General features: G+C 35.7%; 1 protein-coding gene and 1 long non-coding RNA gene across 19 annotated transcripts in view; one reads left to right on the top strand and one right to left on the bottom strand.

Moving 5' to 3' along the window:
- Positions 1–25573, top strand: part of IMMP2L (inner mitochondrial membrane peptidase subunit 2) — a 980891-nt gene that overhangs the window by 664270 nt on the left and 291048 nt on the right. For 15 of the 16 annotated variants that reach the window (XM_077168209.1, XM_077168231.1, XM_077168171.1 and 12 more), the window contains one exon: positions 277–342. In XM_077168209.1, coding sequence (XP_077024324.1) covers positions 277–342 — 66 coding nt within the window. Of the gene's footprint in view, positions 1–276; positions 343–25573 lie in introns of those variants that run through there. The other variant, XM_077169287.1, reaches the window with a different exon arrangement.
- Positions 12082–22268, bottom strand: LOC143691204 (uncharacterized). Of its 3 annotated transcripts, XR_013179404.1 has the most exons (5): positions 22162–22268; positions 20191–20259; positions 17606–17677; positions 15980–16156; positions 12082–12695 (listed from the first exon to the last, which is right to left on the bottom strand). It is a non-coding gene; the product is annotated as an uncharacterized LOC143691204 (long non-coding RNA). The 3 variants fall into 3 exon arrangements; XR_013179427.1 differs by lacking the exon at positions 15980–16156; XR_013179408.1 differs by lacking the exons at positions 15980–16156; positions 17606–17677.

Below are 25573 nucleotides of genomic sequence, written 5' to 3'. Positions count from 1 at the left end.
TATGTATAAATCTCTTTCCTATAAGTACTTATCTTTAATAATAAAAATTCTATATCCATCTGTGCTTTTTATTTTTGCTAAATTTCAGCATGGCTTCTTTTCTCCCAAAGATTTCAAATGAGAATTACTTCAATAGTAGCTTTATATCATTTGGTATCTAAGTAGGATTGATGGTATGTCATTAGTCCAAAAGTTCTTATTGTTGTAGAACTTTTGCTCATTGTCTTAAAACAACAGAGACATAAGTCACTGTATAACCTTATTTTATTATTCTAGGTCCCCTAAAAACCCAGAACAGAAGATCATTAAGAGAGTGATTGCTCTTGAAGGAGACATTGTAAAGTAAGTACTTACACTACTGTTTTTTATTTCAGTTTTAAATCACATTACTTAAAAGGTACATCTCAATTCAAAGAAGATCAAAGCTTCAGAGACATTCCAAAGGAGCTGGTACATCTTTAGCAAACATCAGCAACTGTTTCAGGACATAAGGTACACATAAACTTACTGGTCTTATTATTGTCATTTAATTGTGAGCACAGGAGAAATAAATATTAATTGAAATGAAATTAACCACATTCTCTAAAATGAACATTAAATAATTGTTTTTTAGATATTAATATTAGCACAGTTGTTTTATATTATTATGTGATGGTTAGTTTTAGAAAAATTCAAGAGCAATTGTTTTTTATTTTAGAATTGGCAAATACAAAATTTCAACGAGATCCTTTGTAATCATAACGATGTGGAAACTAAGAAGGGTATGAAACATAAGCTCATGAATCAGTGACAAAAAGAGTAGCATTAGAAAATACCATTGTAATAATCAGATGTTTTAACATGTAGGAATGTCTTATTTATTCCACTTGCTGACATATCTAGAATCATGTTTGAGATTCAGCAATTTGGGATTGATTTGGCATGATGTGTCTCTTTTTTATTGCTTATTTTAAATAGCTTTTAACCATGTTTATAAAACATTGGATCCAAAATGCTTTGAAAAGTCTATTCAGAAAGTTTTCTATTTCTGCTTTCCAAAAGCTTGATCCTAAAATATCTATATTAATGATAATAAAGATTAAGCCATCTCACTAAAATGGAACTCAGTTGGTTTTAGGGCAGAATCTAGGCCAGTAATCCTCAAAGGATAACCTGATGACTTTCATGAGATCTTTGCAAAAACTGTTTTCCTCATAATACTAAGATGTTATCTGCCTTTTTCACTCTCATTCTCTCATGAGTGCACAGTGGAGATTTTCAGAGACTACGTGATGTGCGATATTGCAACAGATTGTATGCAGAAGCAGATGTAAGAATATGGCTGTGTTCTATTAAGCCAGACATTAAAAGGTTTGCAGAAATGAAAAACAATGATACTCTTCTCACTGATTTTTTTGTTTGTTTTGAAAAATATTTTAGTTTCCTAGGGCTGCCATAACAAAGTAGCACAGACTAGGTTCCTTAAAACAACAGTTATTTACTGTTTCACTGTTCTAGTGGCTAGAGAAGTTCAAAATCAAGCTGTCAATAGATCTCATGAAAGTCATGCTCCCTCTGAACTCTGTAGGGAAGAATCTGTTTCCTGCCTCTCTCCTGGCTTCTGGTGATGGCTTACAGTCATCCATGGCATTCTCTACCTCAGTCACCGCATGGCGTTCTCTTCTCTGTCTCTGCCCAGATGTCTTCTTCTTACAGACACCAGTTACATTGGATCAGGACCCATTCTACTCCACTATCACCTCATTTTTTTTTTTTTTTTTTTTACATGGCCAGGTACTAGGAATTGAACCTGGGTCTCTGGCATGGCAGGCAAGAACTCTGCCACTGAGCCACATAGCCTGTCCAATATCACCTCATCTTAACTTCCCCAATCCCATCTGTAATGACCCCATTTTCAAATAAAGCCACATTCTGAGATACTGGGAATTAGGACTTCAACATATATTTTTGAGGGACACAAGTTCATCCATAACAAAAAATGCCTATATTTTTCATTAAAATATTTTCTTTTGTTAACATGGGGGTTTATTATTATTTTAAATTGAATCAATAACTTTTTAAAATTGTTTTAATTTTTAATACAGTAAATATTGATAGATGTTATTTATATAAACATATGTTTTGGGGATCTGTATTTTAAGAGTGTAAACAAGTTCTGAGACCAAAAAATTTGGGAACTGCTGATGTAGGAATACAAGGCAAAATATTCAGGTTAGGATTTAACTGCTCATTAGTAGCCTGCATATTGTTGATGGAATGATTGTAGTGTGGTTGGTACAAATGGCTTATATTCATGGTTATGTATTTGGTCTTGTTTTCTTTTGACAGCTTTACTGAGGTATAATTTATCAGTTACAACTTACATATTTTATGTATGTAATTCTATGAGTTTTAGTAAATTTATACATGCAGTTGTTTAGCCATTAGTGCAGTCTAGTTTTATAACACTTCCATCATTCCCATAAGTTCTGTCATACTATTTGTGGTTATCTCTAACTCCCCTAGCTCCAACCCACCCCAGTCCCAGGCAACCACTGATCTGCTTTCTGTGTCTTTAGTCATCCTTTTATAGGACTTTCATTTAAATGGAATGATACAATTCATAGTCTTTATTTCACTTAACATAATGTTTTTAGGGTCCTCTATCTTATGCATATATTAGTAGATATTCCTTTTTATTGTTGAGTAACTCCCATTGTATGTATATGTCTCATTTTTTTTTATACGTTCACAAATTGATGGACATTTGGATTGTTTACAGTTTATAAGTAATGCTGTGAACATCCATGTAAAAGTTTTTTACATGGCAATGTGTTTTCCTTTCTTTTGGGTATTTATTTAGGAATTGCTGGATTATATGGCAAGCATATGTTTAACTTTTTAAGAAACTGCCGGACTGTCTTCCGAAGTACTTTACTATTTCGTTTTTCCACGTGCAGTGTAAGGGTTCCAGTTTCTTTACATTCTCTCCAACACTGGCTGTTGACTGGTTTTTTTCACTCTAGCCATCCTAGCGGGTACAAAGTGGTATCTCATTTTGGTTTTAACTTGCATTTCTCTGAGGACTAATTATGCTAAACATTTTCCCATATATTTATTGGCCATTAGTGTATCTTCTTAGGTGAAGTGTCTATTAGAATCATTCGCCCATTTTGTATTGGGTTGTTTGTCTTCTTAGTTTGAATTGTAAGAGGTGCTTTAACTTTGATTATTTTAATGGAATGAGGATTTCAGGAAGGATGAACGTGCATATATAATGATGTGATCTTAATAAGAAGTAAGAGTATGTAGTATGGAAGCGGTTAGCTTTCATTTCCTGTTGGATATGCACACTAAGTTGGTAGAACCAGATAACTCTTTTTTATCTTCCCCAGGAGCCTATCCAGCCTTCTGGTTTCTGTAGGAAACTGTGAAGGGTAATAAATGTGGGGAACCATTTCATATCTTTCCATGAATTCCCAAAATATTCTTTCAGGATTTGGAAAACAGTTTCTGTGGAAATGATACAATCCTATTTAAAGAATGAATCAGCAAACCTTGAAAACATTATGCTAAGTGAAAGAAGCCATTCACAAAAGGCCATGTATTATATGATTCAATTTTTATGAAATATTCAGCTAAGTAGATCCATAGAGACAGAAAGTAGATGAATGGTTCCCAGGCCTCGGTGGGGGAGCATGGGGGAATGAGGAGTGAATACTAATAGTCCTTGTTGTTTTTATAGGGTGGATGAAAATGTTATTTGATTGTAGTGATGGTTGTGCAACTCTGTGAATATACTAAAAAATATTGAATATGCCGTTTAACTTGGTGAGTTGTATATTATATAAATTATATTTCAGTGAAGTTGTTTAAAAAAAATCAGTCAACAGAACAGGCAAAAATGTCATCTGTGTAAAGTAATCTAGCAGGATTAGGAATGCCAAGGCATCCATTTTGCATTATAATCCAAAGGCAACACAGCTTTTAATTCTGATTGTCATTATTGGTCGCTAGCTGAACAGTCAACAGTGTGAGACTGTAAAGACTGGTCAGACGGAAAAAGCTCTGTGTAATCAGAAATTTTGCAGGAGACCTCTCAGAGTAAAAGGTCATTTTGTTGCTTTCCTGAGAGAAATCTGATCACCTTATTTTGAGGTATAGATCTAAGACTTGTCCACTCAACCAATTAATCAACTGCCTTTGGGCTTGGGTGTCCTTCCTGTGGCTCGCTTGGGTAGCCACTCACCTGGTACAGACCTTGTAGTTATAAAGAATGTCTTGGAAGGGGCATGTAGGTATGCCAGAAACTATGCGGCCTCCTGGAAGGAAACAGCACAATTAGTAGCCACTTTGCTCAGCATTATCATCCTTTGAAGCCCCAGTTCAATAAAACTTTAATCTGCTCTCCTTGGTTGCTTGGACATTATTCTCTGGGGGACATAAAACTTCCTTAAATATTTGATTTTATTATTAGAAAAAAACTACAAGCCTGTAAAACTCAAACTGTTACACATAATATTAAAATGAACACTCTTGCACATATACCCTTGTGTAATTGTATACTTATTTTTGTAAAATAGATTGTTGCAGGTAGAATTATTGAGTCGATGTATGCTGTTCTTATTGTTGTTGCTATTATTATTAGTTCTGATACATACTACTAAATTCCCCACCCAAGAGGTGTGTGAACTTATGATTTAAAGTTCATATGCAATGAAGAAGTTGTAGACTTGAGGTTAAGGAGTCAACATATTTTAGCACAAATTCTGAAATTAGTTTTACAAGATTAGATTATATTTCATTGAATTAGCTCACTGATAGTGTAGATAGATCTTAGTACCGTTCATTTAATGAGCACTGCTCTAGACACTGGAAAGAGAGAAGTGAACCAAAGAGACATGGTTCTTGCCCTCATGGAGCTTACCTTCTAGTGGTGAAAGCATACAATAACCAACAAATATATAGCACATAATGCAGGGTCATGAGCAAGAAGTGCTATGAAGAAAAATGAAGTAGGAAAAGGGCTATGGAGTAGTGGTGGGGACCTGGTGGTGCTATTTTAGATACTGTTCACTGAAAACCTTTCTAATAAGAAAATATTTGAGCAGACTCATAAGTTAAGGGAGAGAGGGAGATGTCAGCATGCCTGAACCTTACCAAAAGAAAGAAACTGAGATAGGAGATTAGGTCTAAAGCATTATTGGTGAAAGTAAAGACTTTGGGTTTAATTTTAGTGAGATGTGAAGCCAGTGGAGGGTTTTGAGTCATGAGGAGATATGATCTGATTGATATTTATAAAGGATCACTCTGTACAGAGAATAGAAAGAAGGGAGACAATGACCCAAGTTACTGGTCAAAGTATTTCTTTCGTGAGAAAATAATATCCTTCTTCTTTCAAAAGTAGTTAAATGTCCTTGTTTATGACATGAATGATGACTGCTTGGATTTGTTATTTTCAGAATGACTCATAAAAGCAGTAACATTATTAGTAATCACAGTTCATTATGATTATGTTGACAAGGTAAAATGTAGAGTTGAAGTATTTGTTCAGAAAATTCAGCCCAAAAACTCCTAAGATTTTAAAAGAAGAGACTTTGGAGGGTCAGAACTTTCTATCTTGATGTCAACGTTGATTAAAAATCAAGGCAATTTGCTTGATTCTCTTTATTATGTCGCTAGGAATACAGTCATTTTCATAATGTTAAAAACCCAAATGGGTGTGCTTATCTATAAACACTGAACAGTGAAAAGCTAATGAAAGTAATATTTAGATAGACCCATTAGTTCCACCAAAATATTTCTCAGTTATTTGCTTTTTCTTATTAATTTATTATGACTTACATAGAAGCACTGTTTTAGAAAAATGTAAAATGAATGTAAAGCACAAAACTGCAGCAATTCAATGTCAGTCCATCAAAAATAGAATTTCAGGGCGGGCCGCGGTGGCTCAGCGGGCAAGGTGCTTGCCTGCTATGCCGGAGGACCTCGGTTCGATTCCCGGCCCCAGCCCATGTAACAAAAACGGAGAAACAGAATACAATAAAACAAGAAAATGTTTAAATGTTTCCCTTTCTTCCTTCTTTCCTTCCTTCTATCCTTCCTTCCTTCTCTCTGTCTTTCCTTTAAAAAAAAAAAAAAAAAAAAAAAAAAAAAAAAAAAATAGAATTTCAAAGGTATCAACATTTTCTGTTGGGACACTTGTATATCTATTTCACAAATCTTCTCTGGCCAGTTAGAAATGAAGCCCAATGTCCTCTTGCTTCTTAGTCGGTAAAATATACCATAGAGATTTGAGGGGCCTGGGGTTCCATCCAGTGAGCAACCCCAATGAAATAAGTGAATAGAATCTTTTTATTCCCTGGTGGAAAAGGCTGCCATATAACCTATCACATAAAGTAGGACACTTTTGAGAGTGAAAGGAGATGATATTAATCATTACATTGGGATAATGAATATAAACTAGGACTTCCAAGACAAACTGGAACAATTATTCCCCCTACAGTGAAATGTAATCTGCTTTATAATCCACTTCACATAATTAGATTTTGTTTAGTTTGTGGTCCTTGTTGTTGAGAAGAATTCCAAGAAATGTTCATAGAAGAGAGAATAACTTCTGTCCCCCAGGAGGAATTAGAGTAGGGCAATGTCAATTGTCTTGTGGAGAAGCATGTTTTGCCCACAGCAGAGCCATTTCCATATATACATAAATACAGAGTCAAGACTTTCTTTAACAAGCATTGATATTGCAAAGTAGACTGAGGTACAGAATCATGAGACATCTCCCACTGCAAAATAGTCAAATGATAATTCCTCTTAAAGACTGGAAACTATTTTGTACAATGTCAAAACACCCTAATTTATTAAAAATAACTCTCTGGTATTAACAAAAAATCCATTAAATCACTAGAAATAAAGTATTAAAAACTGTTGATTCTGAATGTAGTATTAAAGATGCTGAAATCAATATTAGCCTTTCATAGATGGTTGAATCCTACTATCTTTCAGCAAATGATGAAGCTTTATAAGAAGAAAAACAGAACTAAATTGGGAGTTTTCCCCTGTAAGACTATAAATGATGCTTGTTAATAACCTTTTTTTTAGGTTATTAACCTGTTGACAAGGTAAAATGTAGAGTTGAAGTATTTGTTCAGAAAATTCAGCCCAAAAACTCCTAAGATTTTAAAAGAAGAGACTTTGGAGGGTCAGAACTTTCTATCTTGATGTCAACGTTGATTAAAAATCAACGTTGATTAAAAATCATGGTTGTTACAGTAGCTCTGAATAATAGAAGCCTAATGTGTCTACATGGCTCTCCTTGAAGGCCTTGCATTGATTTATATCATTTTTGGAAGATTAGGAAGTTAGACATGCTTTCTGTGCTAAAAGGAAGGAGATATGAAACTTGTGTCCACGGACTCTGATAAAGACTGGTGAATAGAATGGTTGGGCGCATTGAAGCTAATGGTTTTATTTTATAATTCTCAAATGGGAGCTGGGTAGGTGGTTGCTTTTGAGGACAGAAGGATATATATATACACTGGACCCCAGTGTTGTTGGTAACTTGAACAGAGAGTTCTCAAAAATTTTTGGAGGCCCTGTAGCCTGTATTTGAACCTTAAATCTTTCCAAATTATTAGGGCGTTCACATTCTTGTTTAGAACTTGAGTATGACCAATACTACCATTTAATAGATAAGGGCAATGCCATGAAAATAAATGTCTGAACAACTGTCCAAGGATTTAGTTACCACTAAATAATAAAGAGGCATTTGTGAAAAATCATCAGTTTCCTACTGCATTTTCAAACTTATAAGTTACTAATATCTACTGGTCATTCTTACCTTACTGTTCCTAAAGAATTGTAATTCTTTCTCATTAACGAATTACATATTGGTAGGGAACACAAGCCTTTATGGAAATTTTTCATTCTTTTTATAGTTGTAGGAGACTTTATCACACTACTGCTGTATCAGTGACTCAAAATGGAATTGGTAATAAAACCTTTGTCTTAGCAATGTGTGTTTTTATCCATCAGAAAGAGAGTCGTTTTTAAGTTTATATGTGGAATGTTGATCTTGATTTTTTTTTTAAAGTGCCAATTATTTATGTAATTAATCTCACAATGTAGGGAGGTTTTCAGAGGCACTATATCACTTATGGTGTACGCACTTTCATCTAGGAAGATGTGACAGGTGTTGGTACTCAGTCCACCATTGAGATTGAATTATTTTTTCCAATGATGGTGACACCCATTATTATGACACTTCACTTCCCTCCACCAGTGGTTTCTTTGAATTGCTTCTTTTTCCAACCTGTTTCTTGAATAGCCTTCTACTTCAGGTATGAAAATCTCCCATATTTATTCACTCATGCATAATCATTCATTTATTCATTCATATGGTGCAGAGGCCATGATTTCAGACTGCCTTGATTCAGGTCCCAGCTTTGCCACCTAACGTTTAACTTGCCAAATTATTTAATACTCCAAATGCCATTTTCCTTGTCTTTAAAGTGGAAATCCATATATATACTTCATGGAGCTTTCTTGAAGATTACCTAAAATAATGAATTTAATTTGGTTAGCACAGTGCCTGGCACATCCAACAAAGGTTTTGGGGAAAGTAAACTGGTTCAGTGTAAGAAACAGATATGGTTTCACCAATAGAAATAGCACCAAGGATGATGTGTTTGTATGCCAAAATACCATAAGAAAAATCACACCAGGAACTGTCTTGGCAGTGTTAGGAGATAGAGAGTCCATGGGGTTTAATGTTGAAAGAAAAAAGGGAACAGAGAGTCATTCCAGAGAGGATTTTCCCAAGTCAGTATTTCCCAGCCAAAAAGAGCATAGATGAGTTCCAAAGGGTACTGAAAGATGCTAAAAAAAAGCCTTTTTGATGGCTCCCCAAAGCTGTGCTTTCCTGGCTTGCCCAGCATATGGTGATCTTCAGCAGACTCTTTCCCTAGCCCTAGGGAGGCCCTGAAGTTTTAAATCTCCACTGCCTTCTTCCCTCTCAGGGGCAGGGTTGAAAAAATGGCCCAGCCCATCCATGTCCAGGGTAGGCTAAAGCCCAATTCAGACCATGACCCAGTGATCTAAATTCACCCATCAAAAGCCATGATTATTACTTGCCCCTTCCCCTGTGCTTGGGGAAGAGGGCTTCCACGTCACTTTCTGTCCACAGCAGCCAGCCAAGAACCGTATGTGGGGTGGTTCGGCTTGAGAGTGGTGGGTGGCACCAGCAGCTGTTGTGGAACGAGTTACAGCTTTTTACTACAGCTTCACAGTCTCTTTGTTTTGTGTTCCCTGGATGCTATATAGTTCTCTCCTGGCCTTCAGAACCCCAGAATAGTTGTTTCAGACAGTTTCTGCCTGTCCATTAGCTGTTTTTGGTGGGAGAGTGACTCCTGAGCTCCTTATTCCACCATCTTCTCCAGAAGTTCCCTGTACAGCCTCCTCTTTATTGGCAAAAGTACTGGATGTTTATGTGGAAAATTAAAAAAAAAAAATACTTGAGCATATGAAGTAAAAGGAAAGGTCCCTTTTCTCTCATCCCTAATCTCTCTCTTAGAGGTATAGCCTGGTAGGTGTCTATTGGTGATCAAGTCTTGTACCCCACAAAGACATGCTTGAATCATAATCTGCGTTCGTGTGAATGTGGACCCCTTCGTAAATAATATCTCCATATCTTGAAGTGAATCAGGGTGTTAGGTTTTTTGTTTTTTTTCCACTTTTTTTTTCACATGGGCACGCTCCGGGAATCGAACCTGGGTTTCCAACATGGCAAGTGAGAATTCTGCCACCGTTGCACTTCCCCTTATTTATTTATTTATTCAGTTATTTTTTGCATGGGCAGGCTGCAGAAATCAAGTCCAGGTCTCTGGCATGGCAGGTGAGAATTCTGTCACTGAGCCACTGTTGTACCGCCCTGCCCTTCTTTTTTAATAAGATTTCCGAAGATCCTATTTAGATGTGGCCAAACTGAAACAGGCTGGGCCCTAATCTGTATAACTAATAAAGGCCTTGTAAGGAGAGAAAATTCAAATGCAGTCAGAGAGAAACCAGAAAGAGAAGCCGGATGTCAGCAAGAAGTCAGAGACGAGAGAGAGTTGGCCACGTGACAGAAGACTGCCATCACCTGAGCGCTGCCAACACTGGGAGAAAGCAGGGCCTTAATGATCTCCTAATTTGAGACTTCCAGTCTTCAATGCCATGAGAAAATAAATATTTGTTGCTTAAGCAAACCTATTGTATGATATTTGTCATAGCACCTCTTGCAAACTAAGATGGTATCCTTCTAATCTATATCTCTTAGTGGGAGTTTGAAAGGATTAGAAAAAGATGAGTTTTTTCTTTTCAGCATTTTTTTCCTTGAATATTCCACAAAGAAAATAATATATTTTAGGTATATCCATAAGTATTTATGTTTCTGAATGTGTAAGTTATACTAATATATCTCCATCATACTAGTATACTAGTATGCCTATTGCCATAGTTTGCCTGAGCTGCTATCACAAGAAAAAGGCCATGATCTGAAATAACTGGTATGCTTCAGGTAGAAAACACGTTGGCTTGGCTTAATTAGGAGAATCTACCCAACAAGGAGGCTAACAGGATGCTCTGCTCTGGTCCATCCTAATCCACATCTTGCTTCTCTCTAAGAGATAGTAGTCAGTTTCTAAATGTTGATATTTTCTACTAAGCTCCTTTCTCTCTCCTTGGGCTGGCTTTGGGGCTTAACCCCTCAATTCTTCCATGAGCCTCCTCCACCCTCCCTAACAGAATATGTGAACTGCTTCTTCAGAATGTGGTGTTTCCTATCAGAAAGTGTGTTGCAGCTGGTGCTAGGTAGTGTATTAGCTTTCTTTTCTGTTGGCTCAATTATATTTATTTGTATAGTATTCTGAAGTTATGAATCCCAGGTAAAACTATAGAGAAATGCTAACTTTTGTATACTCCTTTGAACAAAATATTGATTTTCTTTTTTTTCTCTGCTCATAGTAATGTAAGACTGTCAAATATTTTGAAAAGACATGTAAGTATAATTATCTCACTAGGAAGCTGAAGAGATTGTCTTTTAAAGTATCATTTTAGCTAGGTTTAAGAAGCATGCCAGAAAAATGCAAGACTATTTTGGCCTACATAATTGCTTAATAATTAAGGAACAGATAGTTCTTCTATTTTTGTGCAATTTCAGTTAACTTTCTTTAAACTCAACATTTACCACTGTTCCTACTTCAAAATGTTTGGAAGAATTTTATGCAGGAAGCAGATGTTCAAGGTATTAGTTTAATTAATTATGGATGATTTTTCTGTAAACCTATACCTTCTGTAATAAAAAGAAAATTAATTTAAAAAAGAGCAGACAATGCTGAGTGTTGGGAAATATGTGGAGCAATTGGTATCCTCTTACAGGAATTCAAAAGGTAGGAATTCAAAAGAGTACACCTACTTTGGAAAGCACTTTGACAGTTTCTTATAAAGTCAAACGTAATAACTTAGTCTACAACCCAACAATCCCACTCTTAGGTATTTACTTAAATGAAATGAAAATCTATGCCTACACAAAAACCTAAAAGGAACTTTTTAGCAGCTCTATTTCTAGTCATTAAAAAACAGGAAACACAGATGCCCCTCAACTGGGTAATGGATAGACAAACTGTGGTAAGACATGCAACAAAGTACTACTCCACAGTAAAATGGAATTAACTATTGATATACATAAAAGCATGGATGAATCTCACATACATTTTGCTAAGTGAAAGGAGCCAGACTCAAAAGGTTACATATTATATGATTCCATGTATGTAAGATTCTAGGAATGGCAAACAGATTAATCATTGCCAGGGGTTAAGGCCTGGGGAGAGTCTGACAACAAAAGAATGAGGGAACTTTTTGGAGAAGTAGATGGTGATGGAACTGTACTGTATCTTGATTATGGTGGTATTCTAGCTACTCCATGCATTTGTCAAAACTCAGATCTATACCCTTAAAAGAATTAATTTTACTATACATAAATTTTAAAACTATGTTTGAAGGAAACATTTCACACAAGAAGCAGATACATTCAAAGTATTGATTTAATTTTTTATGGATGATTTTAAATTTTTGTAAAATTTATTTGTATAAAAGATTTTGAGGGGATGTCTAAGGACAATGAAAGGATAGCTTGATATAATGGAAGGAGTGCTGTACTTGGAATAAGATGATAAGTTATCCAGTCCCAGCTCTGACAAGGTCTTTGACTTGGGGAAAGTTATTGACTCTGGATATTGATTTTCTTTTGTCTCTTTTATTTTCAAGGTCATTCTGAGAATCAAATCAAATAATATATGCCCCAAACTTTTTAAGCTTTTACATACTTTCAAAATGTAATATATTATTAACTAGTTTTCTATTTGGCTTCTATCTTTATCTTCAGAGTTTAGAAAACTGCCTTGCACATTTTATATTATCAAAATTTTTGTTGTCATTATTCAAATAATTTGATTGCGTGGCTAGGTTAAGATGTAGATCCATATTTTGTGAATCCTAAAGATAGAATAAACAAAGATACTTTCAAAACTTTCTATTAAAGTACTCAAATGCTGTCCACTACATCTTTGGGCTTTTGAGCTGCTGCCTTTGTACATTGTTATGTGTTGTCAAGAAGTTCCACATATGGTTCCTTTTGTTGCTTGTTTATTCTTGTGTCTATAGCAGGGATCAGCATACTGTAAAGAAAAAAAATTGTAAATAGCTTCAGCTTTGTTGACAATATAGTCTCTGATACAACTTCTCAACACCATTTTTGATAGCAACCATAGACAATGAAAACATGAACATTCCAATAAAACTTTATTTACAAAAACAGATGTTGAACCTAATTTGGCCATAGTTTGCCACCCCATGAGCTATATTATCTATTTTCATTTCCCTTAACTTGGACATCAGCAGAAAATACAAAACTTATCTCTAGTCCTGGCCAATAGTTTAAATACTATTAAGAAGAGTATTTAGGAGAAATGTTAGCCAAAGGCCATGGATTCCTTGGTTCTATTTATTTATTCATTTATTTTATTTTTGGGGGAGTGCATGGTCTGGGAATCAAACCTGTGTCTCCCACATGGAAGGCAAGCATTCTACCACTGAACCACTCGTGCACCCTTCTTGGTTCTATTTATATTGCTTGACGAAGAGGGCAGTAGGAGAGAAAACATTAAGCTGCCAGTCTGAGATCTTTGCTGAACTGCTAGGAGCCATGTAGGTATACGTGGACAATGAAGTATTTTTCTTGAATTGGATGGGGAAGAGCTAGTATATCACAAAAATGCAGCAGAGCATCTTAACTGGAGAGGAGCCTTGATACTCACAGAAGAGTACATTAAATTTCATTGCTCAAATCATTTCTTCTTAATACTAAAGGAATAGTCCTGCAGTTGGGAAAATCTGGTATCAGCATACTGCCCCATGCTATCTATAGCTCCTATAAGGCCAACATTAGAACTCCCACTACCTTTTGGCCACTGTGTTAGCTTAATCTGCCAGGATTGGACCAAACCAATAGCAGAGAGAAGGAACTAATAATCTAGGGTATTTTTTTCTTTTTTTTAAAGGAATTTACTTCCTTCCTTCATTCATGTGCTATGGAAAATATTCAAATGTTGTCTAACTTATTATGAGGGATACCTGTGTATATAAACGTATCTTAGTTTTACACATGCAGTGATCATTCCCATATTTAAAATGTTGATTTTGAAACTACTAAAGTCTGTGTTTGCTGTTTTGCAAAACTTGACACCTTTTTTTTGTTGTAAGTGTTAATTGTAAATTGCTCATTTAAAAAATGAGTGTCTCCCTAGATTTTTTTTTCTGAAAAGTGATTCTGTATGAAAGTCTGAATGGTTCACAGTAGCAGAACTAATAAGGTTTTGAAATTGATTATCCTCATAGTGGAGATTCAAATGAGAATTTAAGTAAAAATGATTATATTTTTTCATTATTAGGAAGCTGATTGTTGTTGATATTTTCTTTCAGAATAGTCAATTTTGTGATGAAATTTGTGTATTTGTAGTATGATGAGTAGTAGCTAATTAGCTTCAAGCTTCTGCAACTGGACATCTGGTAATCAAGTAGATTTTCTACTTTGCTTATTACACAAATAAATTCTACTCCCTGACCATTTTGCAATACTGATTTTCTTTTTTCTTTCTTTCTTTTTTTTACATGGGCAGGCACCGGGAAGTGAACCCGGGTCCTCTGGCATGGCAGGTGAGCATTCCTGCCTGCTGAGCCACCGTGGCCCGCCCTCTTTTCATTTTTTTTTGCGATACTGATTTTAATATACAGCCTAGGGCAGGCAGTGATAAACTCTTTGCCCCATATTGCTGCATCTGTAGTGTATTGATACTTCCAAGGAACATTTCTGGAGTCTGAATTTCACTTTTACATACATCAAAAACTAAATGACTATTTAATCTTTTATTATAATATGAAAAGGAGCAAGTAATACATAATGGAATGGAGTTTAGTAGGATGGAAAGCCAAAACGGAAAATTTTGTGTTTGAGATGAAAGTATAATAATCAGAAAGCTTTACAAAAGCGTGGAATGTGATAATAAAAGAAGAAACGAATGAACAGATTAGAATTTGGTATATGTATAGAAAAGTAAGGTGACCTTTAATGGATAGCTAGGGCTGTCTTTGGGGAATTATGTAAATCAAGCCTGAATTCTAAATCTAATAGAGCTATCGTTAAAATCAAGAGAATGCTTACTGCGTGATGGAATTTGAAATGACTCCTATCTTTTTAAAGTTTCTAAACCTTGAATATCCTCCCATGACTTTCAGAAAAAGGCTTTTTTTATTAAAACTTGTAACATTGTTAGCAATAAAGTGGAAGGAAAACAACTAAGATATGATAATGAAACTTACACTAGCAATGTAATATGAAAGGTGAAAAATGTTTCTTATTGTTGATTCAATTTGTGTTATTTTCATTGCTAGTAAGAAGGAATATTTTTATACTTTCCTTAACCTTTTGTTTCCCTTTTTAAGAACTGACTGTTCCAGAATTGTCCATTTTCTAAATGTTTTTAAATGTTATTGTCTTATCAGTTTGATTGTATTAGGTACGTTAACCCCTTGTCATATTTAGACAAAATATATTTCCAGTTTGTGATTTCCCTTTTAGTTTTATTCATTCTGATATTTTATTTAGGAATTAAATTTTTAAAAATCATTTAATCATAGTTTTTATTGTTTCAGATCCTTGAAGTAGAATTTAAGAATTGAATTGTTTGATATGACTTTTATAATCTACCTATTGACTTTATAATTATTGGTAAATTAAGGCAAGTCTATGAGATTTTTAAATATAGTGAAATATGAGTTAACTATAAATTTTGTAATGTGTTTGTCTCAATATTTTTAAAGTTTCTAAATCTAGAAATGTTTTATTAATGAATACCATATATATGTCTATATATATTTCATAGGCAGCATGTTTACCATTTAGAGGATGGTACTATAATGGTAGAGTATTTCTTAAAGTGTTGTTCCTAGATGAGCAGCTTCAGCAACACCCGGGAACTGTGTTATACGTGCAAATTCTTTATTCTCACTACAGTGATAGTGCAGTAGAAACTCTGAGGCTCGGACCCAGGAGTCTAAGGTTTAACAAGCCGTCCAGGTGATTTAGATGCACACTGACATTTAAAGAAACTGTTCTAGTATTAGCAGTCTCACCAGTTAACTAGTTGAACTTGAGCTAAGTGGTCTAACCTGCTCAGATTTTGGTCTAATCAGGTATAAAATGATGCTAACTTCCCACTCTACAGTTTGTCACATTTTAAATCATGAACCTCAAATTCTTCTCTAAGCTTGTCACCACTGCCTGATAAATCCTAATATTAGGATTTGGAGTTGGGTTTTTTGGTGGCAAGACATGCAAAGTGATGTTGTAATCCCCCTGGTCCCCTAGAGTATTTTCATGTAGCAAGTATCATATCCTAATTACCACTTCTACCCCAGTCATTTTTCTAGTTCACTCCCGCTTTCTTCACAATCTCTGCCCCTCCATTGGTCTCAGAGCTTCAGGAAAATAGTAAGCAGCTCGCAATAAATTTGAGGACTCTTGAACTATTGATGTCCAATATGCTGTCCAGCTCTTAAATTCTGTGGTAGTTAAGTATTCCTTGAAACAAAAAAATGGGAGGGCAGTCAATGCATGATTTTTTGCAGAAGCACAGCAACAGATATACTTTTTCCCCATGCCAATGGTCAGAGTTGCTATTCCAGGGAGCCACTCTGCCCCAAGAACTTTCAAGATGAAGGATAGAGGGGTTGATCCCCCAGTTGAGTCATTCCCTGTGGCTGCTGCTTTGCAATGAGGTATCTTAGGCCTTGGAGGTCTTCCAAGTAGGAGAAAATACAAGAGGCCAGCGAGGGGATTATTTTCCCTTACAATGCCCAGGAAGGGAGATTACCAGGCCTTTCTTTTATCCTCCCCAGGCTACCATGGCTGCACTGGTATCTCTCTCTTAACCTGGCCAATCCATCCTCTAAAATGATCTCTTACAAATGCTCATCTCATCATGTCTCCCACCCTCAGGAGCATGGCATACCTGACCCTCATGATTTGGTTCTGAGTATCTCTCCAGCCACAGTCTCCCATCCTATTCTAGCTGAATTGAGGAGATCTTAAAGTTTCTTGGTATTTGTGTACCTTTTCACATACTAACTTCTTCTCAACACACACCTTCCTTTTGTTTTGTTCTGTTTTGGCTCGCAATTCCTAGAAATTCATCTGGTAGACATACTTGCACATGGGTGAGAAGGGTAATTGAAAAATTGTTCATAACAGCAAAAGATGGAAAACTTCCTAAATCTAAATCTACATCAGTACAGTTAGGGACATCATGATACATTCATAAAATAGAATGCTCTGGAATAATTAAGCAGAAAAAGATAGATCTATATGATAGACACAAACATATGCTTATAAATGAATAAACTAACTCTGAACGTAGTAGTAAATTAGTAACTTTTGCTTTTAGAGATGGAGGGTCTTCTCTAAAGGGACTTGAGAGTCAGGTGTGAGAGGCAAATTTTTCACTGTATACTTTTTTAAACACTATTTGAGTTTTTTTACCTTGAGGAGTATTTCTCTTTTGCTCTCTTACTGTATCTCTCTCGGTATCTTCAATTTAAGTATCTACATTCACTGTGTGTATCTATATGTGTATGTATACATATTTACACACATATAGACATATAGAATGTGTATGTATATGTGTAAATAGATACTAAGAGTGCATACATATACGTAAAGCAAGTGTGTGTGTGTGCAAACCAAAGGCTAAGTTCAGGTATCATAGATTTTTTAAAACCTTCCGTGGTTGGATTAGATCCCTTCCATGCTCCTATTGTATACTACACTTACCCTGTCATACATTTACTGCCTCCCAGTAGCAGTTTTTCACTTTCACCTTTTGCCCCTCCCACTCCCCCTTGCATGCATGCACACATAATACACTCACTGTATTCAAGAGTTATACTGCCACAGATTACAGAACTCAAGCCTCTCTACTTTTGCTCATGTTTTACCTTGTGTGTAACAGACCCTTCTCCAACCCCCACTTACTTAACAAAATCCTATATCCTTCTCCTGGCAGAAATGATTGTCTCTTTGTGTTTCCACAGTCCTTTATTGATCCTGCAGGTTTAAAATGCAACTGATCATATTATAGCCAGCTGTACAGACTTCTCGAGATCAGAAACAGTGACTTTCATTTTTAGAGCCCAGCAGTTCACACAGTGGTCTTATGAAATCTAGCTTATTGAGAGTGTGTTCAATAAGTATCTGTCACATTCAACGACTGCAGAAAGCTCTGTGCAATGTTTGTAAGACCTCAATCCTGAATATCAGTCTCTGAAATGATTCTATTTATTTTGGAAATATCCCAAATTGGCCCAATTAGTATCAATCCCAATTCCTTATCTTTAAAAATGTAAACTCTCTAATTTGCTGAACATTAGTTTTTCATGTTGCTGAAGGTTAAGAAAAGCAAATGATAAAGAAACATGAGTCTCAGCCATCTGTTTTCCTTTTTCTTGCTCCAGCAGCATAAATGCCGCAAGGATTGTCCCTGCTCAGCAAAGGAGATGAGGATATGCTTGTTTATTATTGAAAAGGCTTAACTAGGCTGTGTGTCAGTCAGTTTGAGCTAAATTATTCTGTGATAACTAACCACCCCCAAATTTTAAAGGCTACAGTTATGGAGGCTTGATTCTCATTCTGTTAAGTGGTTACCATGGGTTGCATGAAACTCTGCACCACATTTTCTTCTCTTAGGGACCCAGCCTGGTGCGGGATTAATAGTGTGTAGGAGGTTTGACTTGGTAGTACAGTTAGTAAATTTTGGAAATTGGAAATGAAGTTTTCTTAAAAAAGAAAAAATTAACTCAGAACAAACAGAAAAGAAAGCATGGTGGAACCATGGGTTGTATCTTAAGGTTCTACTTGGAAATGGCACGTATCCTTTCCACTCACATTCACAGGGCAAAGCAAGTCACATGGCCAAGCCTGAAATCAACAGCATGGGGATTTACAACCCTCTCTCAGGGATGGGCAGCAAATATTTTGAACAATAATACAATATACTAAAGTTTCTTTTAGCATTCTCTTGAAAACGAAGTGATTTTGCTCTTGTATCCATATTATATTAAACACATACTAATTGAGCACATACCTTAACCAAAACACATTGGGGGATGCAAAGTTAAGGCAGAGACTGTCTTTCTAGAACTGTCAAAAAAAAAAAAAGGCCTAAAAATGCATATTTTACTTCTCCGCATGGTAGTCAGGGTGGTCCTTCTGAAGATAGCCCATGGAGGAGAGGGAGCTGGAGTTGGGATGATGGGAAACTGAATGCATTGGCTACTGTCCCTGAAGAGTTAATTTTGTATTTTTTGTAATCTTCTGTGTAAGGTATACTGTTTGAGGATTCATCACAACTATCTGCCCTTTAATTTTTGTCATCATTTTAGAAATTTTATAGTAGATTTATAGCATTATTGAATAAGTAAATATTTCCATGTATGATGATACAGCAATAACACTGACTTTATAATGCACTGATCAAAATAGCTGCTCTTACCGTTTTATTTTTATTTTTTGGGGGGGGAAGTACATGGGTTGGGAATTGAACCTGGGTCTCCCACATGACAGGTGAGAATTCTACCACTGAACTACCCTTGCACCCCTGCCATTACTGTTTTAGTCATACTCCATGAGTATTAGACTTGTATTGGAATATCCAGAAAACTCTTGCAAAAAACATTAAATACTCTATTTTGACAGTAGTTCTTAGCTTTTTATTTATTTAATATTCTATTGACTTATGTACTTTTGTTATCAATCATTGTATTTAGTTTTGGAGATCAAAAATCTGCTCCCTACCCCATGTAAGCCTGGGTTTGCTGGTAGCTTGGGAATTGCTATCAAGTCTACCCATTGACTACAGGGTACTAATGCTGTAAGCTGTGAGTATGTTTTACATTGGTAGATTATTCCTTGTCCATTGTTTTTTAAATATATGTTCAGAAGGATAATATTTTAAGGAAGGATTAAGTATCTGAAGGGAGAAAAATCATTCTCTTTTTCCAATGCATACTCAGCTGTCAAACTTTAATTAAATAGGTTTGTAAGGGGACTAGAGATCAAGTTAGTAAAAATGACAGTTATGCTTTGTAAATGAAGAAGATAAGGAATTAAGCCAAGCATAGCAGCTTAATATTAATTTTTAAAACACTCCTAGCATATTTGTTGTAAATCTTGACACTGCTATTGCATATTTCCTAATGGCTTGTTCTGTGATTTAAGTTCATAATTTGGTTGTCAGGGGTTTCTAGTCAGTTGAAAAGTTATATTATATTCCTACATTATGTTAATATTGACTGCAAGAAACTTAACTCTTTAATGAAATGTAATTCATCAGTGAAACCAGAATGGTGAACTTATTCTTTGGAAATAGAATTTGTTATGTAAGCCACAAACACAATCCAGAACAACCAGATAATTTTGTAAAAAATATTTGATTAACAATAGATGTGTACACAAACATAAGACTGATAAAACATGATATATTTAGTTGTTTTTAAAAACTTGTCTTTCAATCAAGTTATACTTTTTTTTTTAATTAATAAAAGATAGCTTTGCGATTTTACCAAAAGTTGATGGGTGTCCCTGTGATTTTTTTCTTTGTACTCACTGAGTTTAACAGTGCATCCATAATTCTGAGAAGGAAGAAGAATAGTAAAAGCATAATGAGTTAAAATTTGTTGTGACATTGTCAGAATCTAAGAAAATTGCAGCTACATTTAGTTACTGAATTGAATTCATGATTACCCTTTGTGTTCTGTTGTGCATGGACTCCATAAAGGAGCATTTTAAAGCATTAGACTTCACCTCTATAGGGATCACATACAGGAAAGAACTTTAAATACCTGAAGGTATTTAAATTAAGCCTGCTGGGAAGGAATTCAGTAAGTAAAACAAAATTGTGGTTTATTTAAATTATCTACAATTGTCTCTCATTCACCAATAAACCTCCTGCCTTATTTATTCTCTGAATTGAATTTTGAAGTATAAATTAAGCATTGACTATATGCCTAAATGCTTAATCATTTAAGTATTATATATATATATAATAAGAAAGTATTATAAGACTTTCAAACCTTACTTAGATTAGCTGAAAAGATAGCTTTTGCATCACAGGCACTGTACCTTTAAAAGACCACCAAAGAATAAGAAGGTATTTGAGACTATCAGTAATTTTTCCAGACAGTTCCAATAGCTGGAAATAAATGAAGATTTAGAAACAAATTATGCTGAGCAGTGTAAATTGTATGGCATGCTGTCCTGCAGTGCTTCAGTTGATATGTTTTGTAGCCATTATACTGTCATCAACAGAATATCCCTGAAAATGGGATGTTTCTCCCAGTAGAGTTCAGGATAAAATGAAATGTTTTACTTATGCTGGAGACAAGAAATGCACAAACCATACATTCAACCAAAAAAAGTGCCTTTACTCTAGGTTTTGCTTTCCATTTTATAGACAATGTTATCATTGTTTGCACTGAATTTAACTCTCCATAGAAGGGATTTCTTCTGTCATGCCAGATGAATGTCAGTGATGGTGGCTGGTCCCTGAAGCATTTTATCAGGCCAGCTTCCTTCGTGGAGCACTGTCAGCATGTGATGCGGCAATGATTAAAGCATTGCTTGTAAGCATATTAGTCATAAAGACTTCCTAAGTTCTCTCATTTCCTTCTGAGCCATCTAGTAATCTAAATGCAATCTTGTGTTTTTTCTTTCCCATGACACCTATGGTATTTCTTACAAGTCAGGTAAGCTACGCCAGGATGTCAGGCTACTGAGCAGGCCAACACGTCCAAAGTCATTCGTCGTTTTGGTTTAATTGCTAATCTTTTAAAATAGAGTGATATTTTGTATAACTGGATCACAGAACTTTAAAGGTCAAGTTCAGTTCATCAATGTCATAGATGAGGAAATTGAGACCTGGAAAAGTTAGGTGACTTGCCCAGGTTTGCATAGCTATTAGATGAGCTGAAAAACTCAGCTCTCTAACCTTGGGTCTAGCCAGAGCAGGCAGTACTCATTTGAAATCTATAAACTTCAGTGTAACTGTCTTTCCTTCTGTTGTATGGATTGATGGTTGAATTAGAAGTTTCCAGGATACTTTTGTTCCTGAGATTCTGTAATTTTGTGATTTCTAAAGAATGATTGGCAACTGTGTATATGTTAAAATTTGCTTCTATTTATCTATATTATTACATAAATATTTATATTAACTTTTCTAATAGTTACTCTATTGTGAAATCTCTGAAATTAGTTTTGTTTTATTTCCTGATAAGGAGCCTTTGAGCCAATAGTAGAGTCATAATGTACCACTCTTTTGTCCATATGAGTTTATAATGTCAGGATCTGTTTCACCTTTTAGCAGAATCTTCTGTGTGTTAGAATACTCACCTGTCTTTTCTGAGTAAGAACTCTTCTACTGCAAATATACTTTGGGCTGTCACATGCAGCTTTCCTAATAGCCTACCAGATCTTTATAACATTGACACAATGAGTATAGTGAGAAACCTATATTTTATTAAAAGTTAACCACTGACCTGTACCTCAGAAGCTGCTAATATGGCTGCTGAATAAAGGGGCATGCTTTTGTAGGGGGAAATATTTGTCTTCTCTTAAATGGGGAGACAGAAGTCTTTTGACCTACCTAGGATAGGGGTGAGACATCAGGAAGTAGAACTTCACTTATTGCATCATAATTTCATCAATTCTTAATTTCCAGGTAAGCCAGGAAATTGTGAGATCCTGAAGACCCTATGTCAACCTTTATCCCACATGACCAGAAGTCTCAGTACATGATTTTCTGGCTCCCTGTGTAGTAGTTTTATGATTTTGAAACCAACTTAGCTTACAATTTTGCATTAGATCATTGGTTTTCAAAAGCTGGGCAAACATGGAAATTTGTGACACTTAAAAATATGGATTCCTAGAAGTCTTTAAATCAACAGGATTGGAAACACTGAAGAATGAAGCCCAGGAATCTGTAAAATTAAAAAGCTTGCCTGGTACTATTAAAAAAAAATGCACTGACTGGGCCCCTACCCTGGTCCAATTTAATTAGAAGTGATGGGGATGATACCCCAAAATCAATAGCTCCCCAGGTGATTGTAATATATAGAAGGGTTGAAATCCATTATTTAAACTTTTTTTCAATTCTAGGATCAGCATTTGGAACCCTAGCTATTTTCTCCTTAGAGGACCTAGAATTGTAAGTTTATGCTTTTTTAGGGGCAAATGAAATAAATTCTGCCTGTCATTTGTATGTTTGTCAGTGAAGGAGTCTGGTAACCCCTGTGTCAATTGCAGAATCTGCACTATTGGAAGCTCAAATTCAGTGGTTTATTCAGGCTTCCTGATAGATTCAAGAAAAGTGATTTGCATGTAAAACACTCGAACTTTCAGGTCTTCATTGTATCTCACTCTGCTCTCATCCTCTCTTAGGAACTAAATATTATATTTTAAGGGTATTCTTCCTCCTAGGTGTCTATTAGAAAAAAAGAATCAATTTTCTTTTTAATCAAAACTCTATCAGCGGGCTGTGCGACTGTGGCTCAGTGGCAGAATTTTCGCCTGCCATGCTAGAGACCTGGGTTCACTTCCTGGTGCCTGCCCCTGCGGGGGAAAAACAAAAACAAGGGAAAAAACCCTCTATCAGTACTTATCTCATTCAAATACATTAGCCATAATCAATATACATATGTGAAATAGTTTCAAGAGATTGTTTGGACTTTTTTTCATTTTGAGAAAGGTGTTTATTGGAAGCATATTTTTATTACATTTCTGTTTCCTGACTTATTTCTAAGTCAGTCGGTCTCAGAAAATGCTGTCACACAGCAGTTTCCCACGATCCCTCCTATACAGGTTCCTATAGTATTTTGTGTATCACTTAACCATATTGCTTTTATTGTTAAATGCCTGCCTATCCATCTAGACTGAATGATTTAGCCCAAAAACATTTGAGCACCATTGTTTTATATCCCTGCCTCCTTTCCAGTACCTAGCAGAATTCTGACCCTAATTAGTATTCCATAAATATGTGTTGTCAGATTTTGATAATCCAGACTACCTTTTAAGTAGGATATATCCTGTAAACTTGTTTTGCCTTATAGCTGATGGATGATAACGTGAAAACTGGTAGTCTGGAAGCACAGAAAAACTGAACTGATATGCATAATAGAGGATGGAGATGCTAAGGTGAGGTCTGGGAGGGACAGTGTGAAGAGAGAAAACAGGAAAGGGAAAGTATCAAGAGGGCCGATGAGATGAACTGCATATGGCAGTTTTTTCAATGTGTCTTTTAAATTCAAATATTTGGTGCATGTCATTTCCTTTTGGCAAGCAGCAGGGGCTTTGTTCACATCCTTTTTGGCACAGTTGTGAAACTTAAGATGCGCAGAAGGAGGATCCAGAGGCCAAAGTAATGTGAGAGTATAAAGAGTCTCCTCTGCCAGGGCGTGGTATAAAGTATACAGTGGATTTTGTACTTCCACAAATGAGATATGGGTGGTATGAACTTAGCTGAACTGGTTTTACAAAGCACGCAGGCTCTGAAAGTGAAGTTCCAATACCCTCCCACTATTCCTATCCCCAGAACCAGGTAAAATTGCCATTTTGTAAGTAAAAAATGGTCACATACAAGCAATTTCTTAACATCTAGGTTAGAAGAACTAGGACCATACAACAGAGGCTTGCCAGTAGTCTAAGAGCTTGTGAACCTAGAATTTAGAACACCCTGAGCCTGCTATCATGGTATGTAAATGATTTCAACTGGAGTCCGCTACTCTACCAGCTTCTTCATCCCAAAATTGTGCATCCTGGGTGCACATGAGCCCAGTAGCACGCTCCTCTTAGTACATATTCACAGCTTATAAAAGGGCCTTTATCTATAATTGCACATACACAAGCCACTTCTTACTGTAGTCTTTGCTGTGTTTTTTGTTTGTTTGTTTTTTAATCACTAATTGGGAAAAGAAATCTAAAGAGGGTGAGTTGATACTTTTCCTTTATTGAAAAAGAGCCTCTGGGGTCAGGGCTGTCTTACAAATAGAGCCCAAGGACCTTTTCCATGAGGTTAGGCTTTGAAAGAAGACTGGAAACATCTCCTGAACCAACAGTCGTACCATCTTGGCATTTTACTATCAAGTATGGGTAGCATTGAGTGAGGTTGAAGACTTTTTCAAAATCTTCAAGAGTCCAGTTTTAAAAGAGCCCATACTTTTTATAAAAGCATCATATAATTTTTCTCTTCTAATTCATAATAGGGCTTACTCAATTCAACAAATTCTCCACTATGTATATACTTTATTCAAACAAAAGTGCCTGGGAATGGAGAGAGGAATAGATGGAAACAGGGAGAGTTTCTGTAAAGGAAGTGAAAAGTATTCAAAGACAAACCTCAAAGACTTAATCATACCTTCCCTGTGAAGCCTGAGGCATTCTAGATATTTTAGTTCTGTTCCAAGTGGTGTGTGCCAGAGAACCTGATGTTTAATCTGAGCCTTCACTATCCCCTTCAGTCACTAGGCATCTGGTTATTTAGTTCAAATTTAGTGCAACTGTGACCCCACCAATCCCTTCCTCTAGGTCAATTTCTCTATGTAGCCTACTGTGAAAATGAAGGAGCAGTGCTTTCAAGTGTGTTGGATACTTAACTGTACATGATAAAGTTAATATAGCTGTCGTTTCCACATATTTCTTATTTGTGATTATGTTTCAAGTAAGCACAGTAACAGCAATCTTAAAAACCCTATGGCGAAACTGAAGAGAGTTAGAGCTCTTCATTGATGTAATATTCTGGAATAACATTTTCACTAGTTCACCTTATTACTGAGGATGTGTATAGTAATATATCATGCTAGAAAATTCTATTGAATTAGCCAGGGAGGCAACATGATTTTTTGTTACCCTATTCTTTCAATTATATCTTTCATCTTCACAGCTTAATTCCCGAAT

Source organism: Tamandua tetradactyla, chromosome 1, assembly GCF_023851605.1.
Source record: "Tamandua tetradactyla isolate mTamTet1 chromosome 1, mTamTet1.pri, whole genome shotgun sequence".
In the NCBI taxonomy this organism is placed as follows: Eukaryota; Metazoa; Chordata; class Mammalia; order Pilosa; family Myrmecophagidae; genus Tamandua; species Tamandua tetradactyla.
The sequence above is the reverse complement of the archived record's forward strand: the minus strand, read 5'-3'. Positions and strand labels throughout refer to the sequence as shown.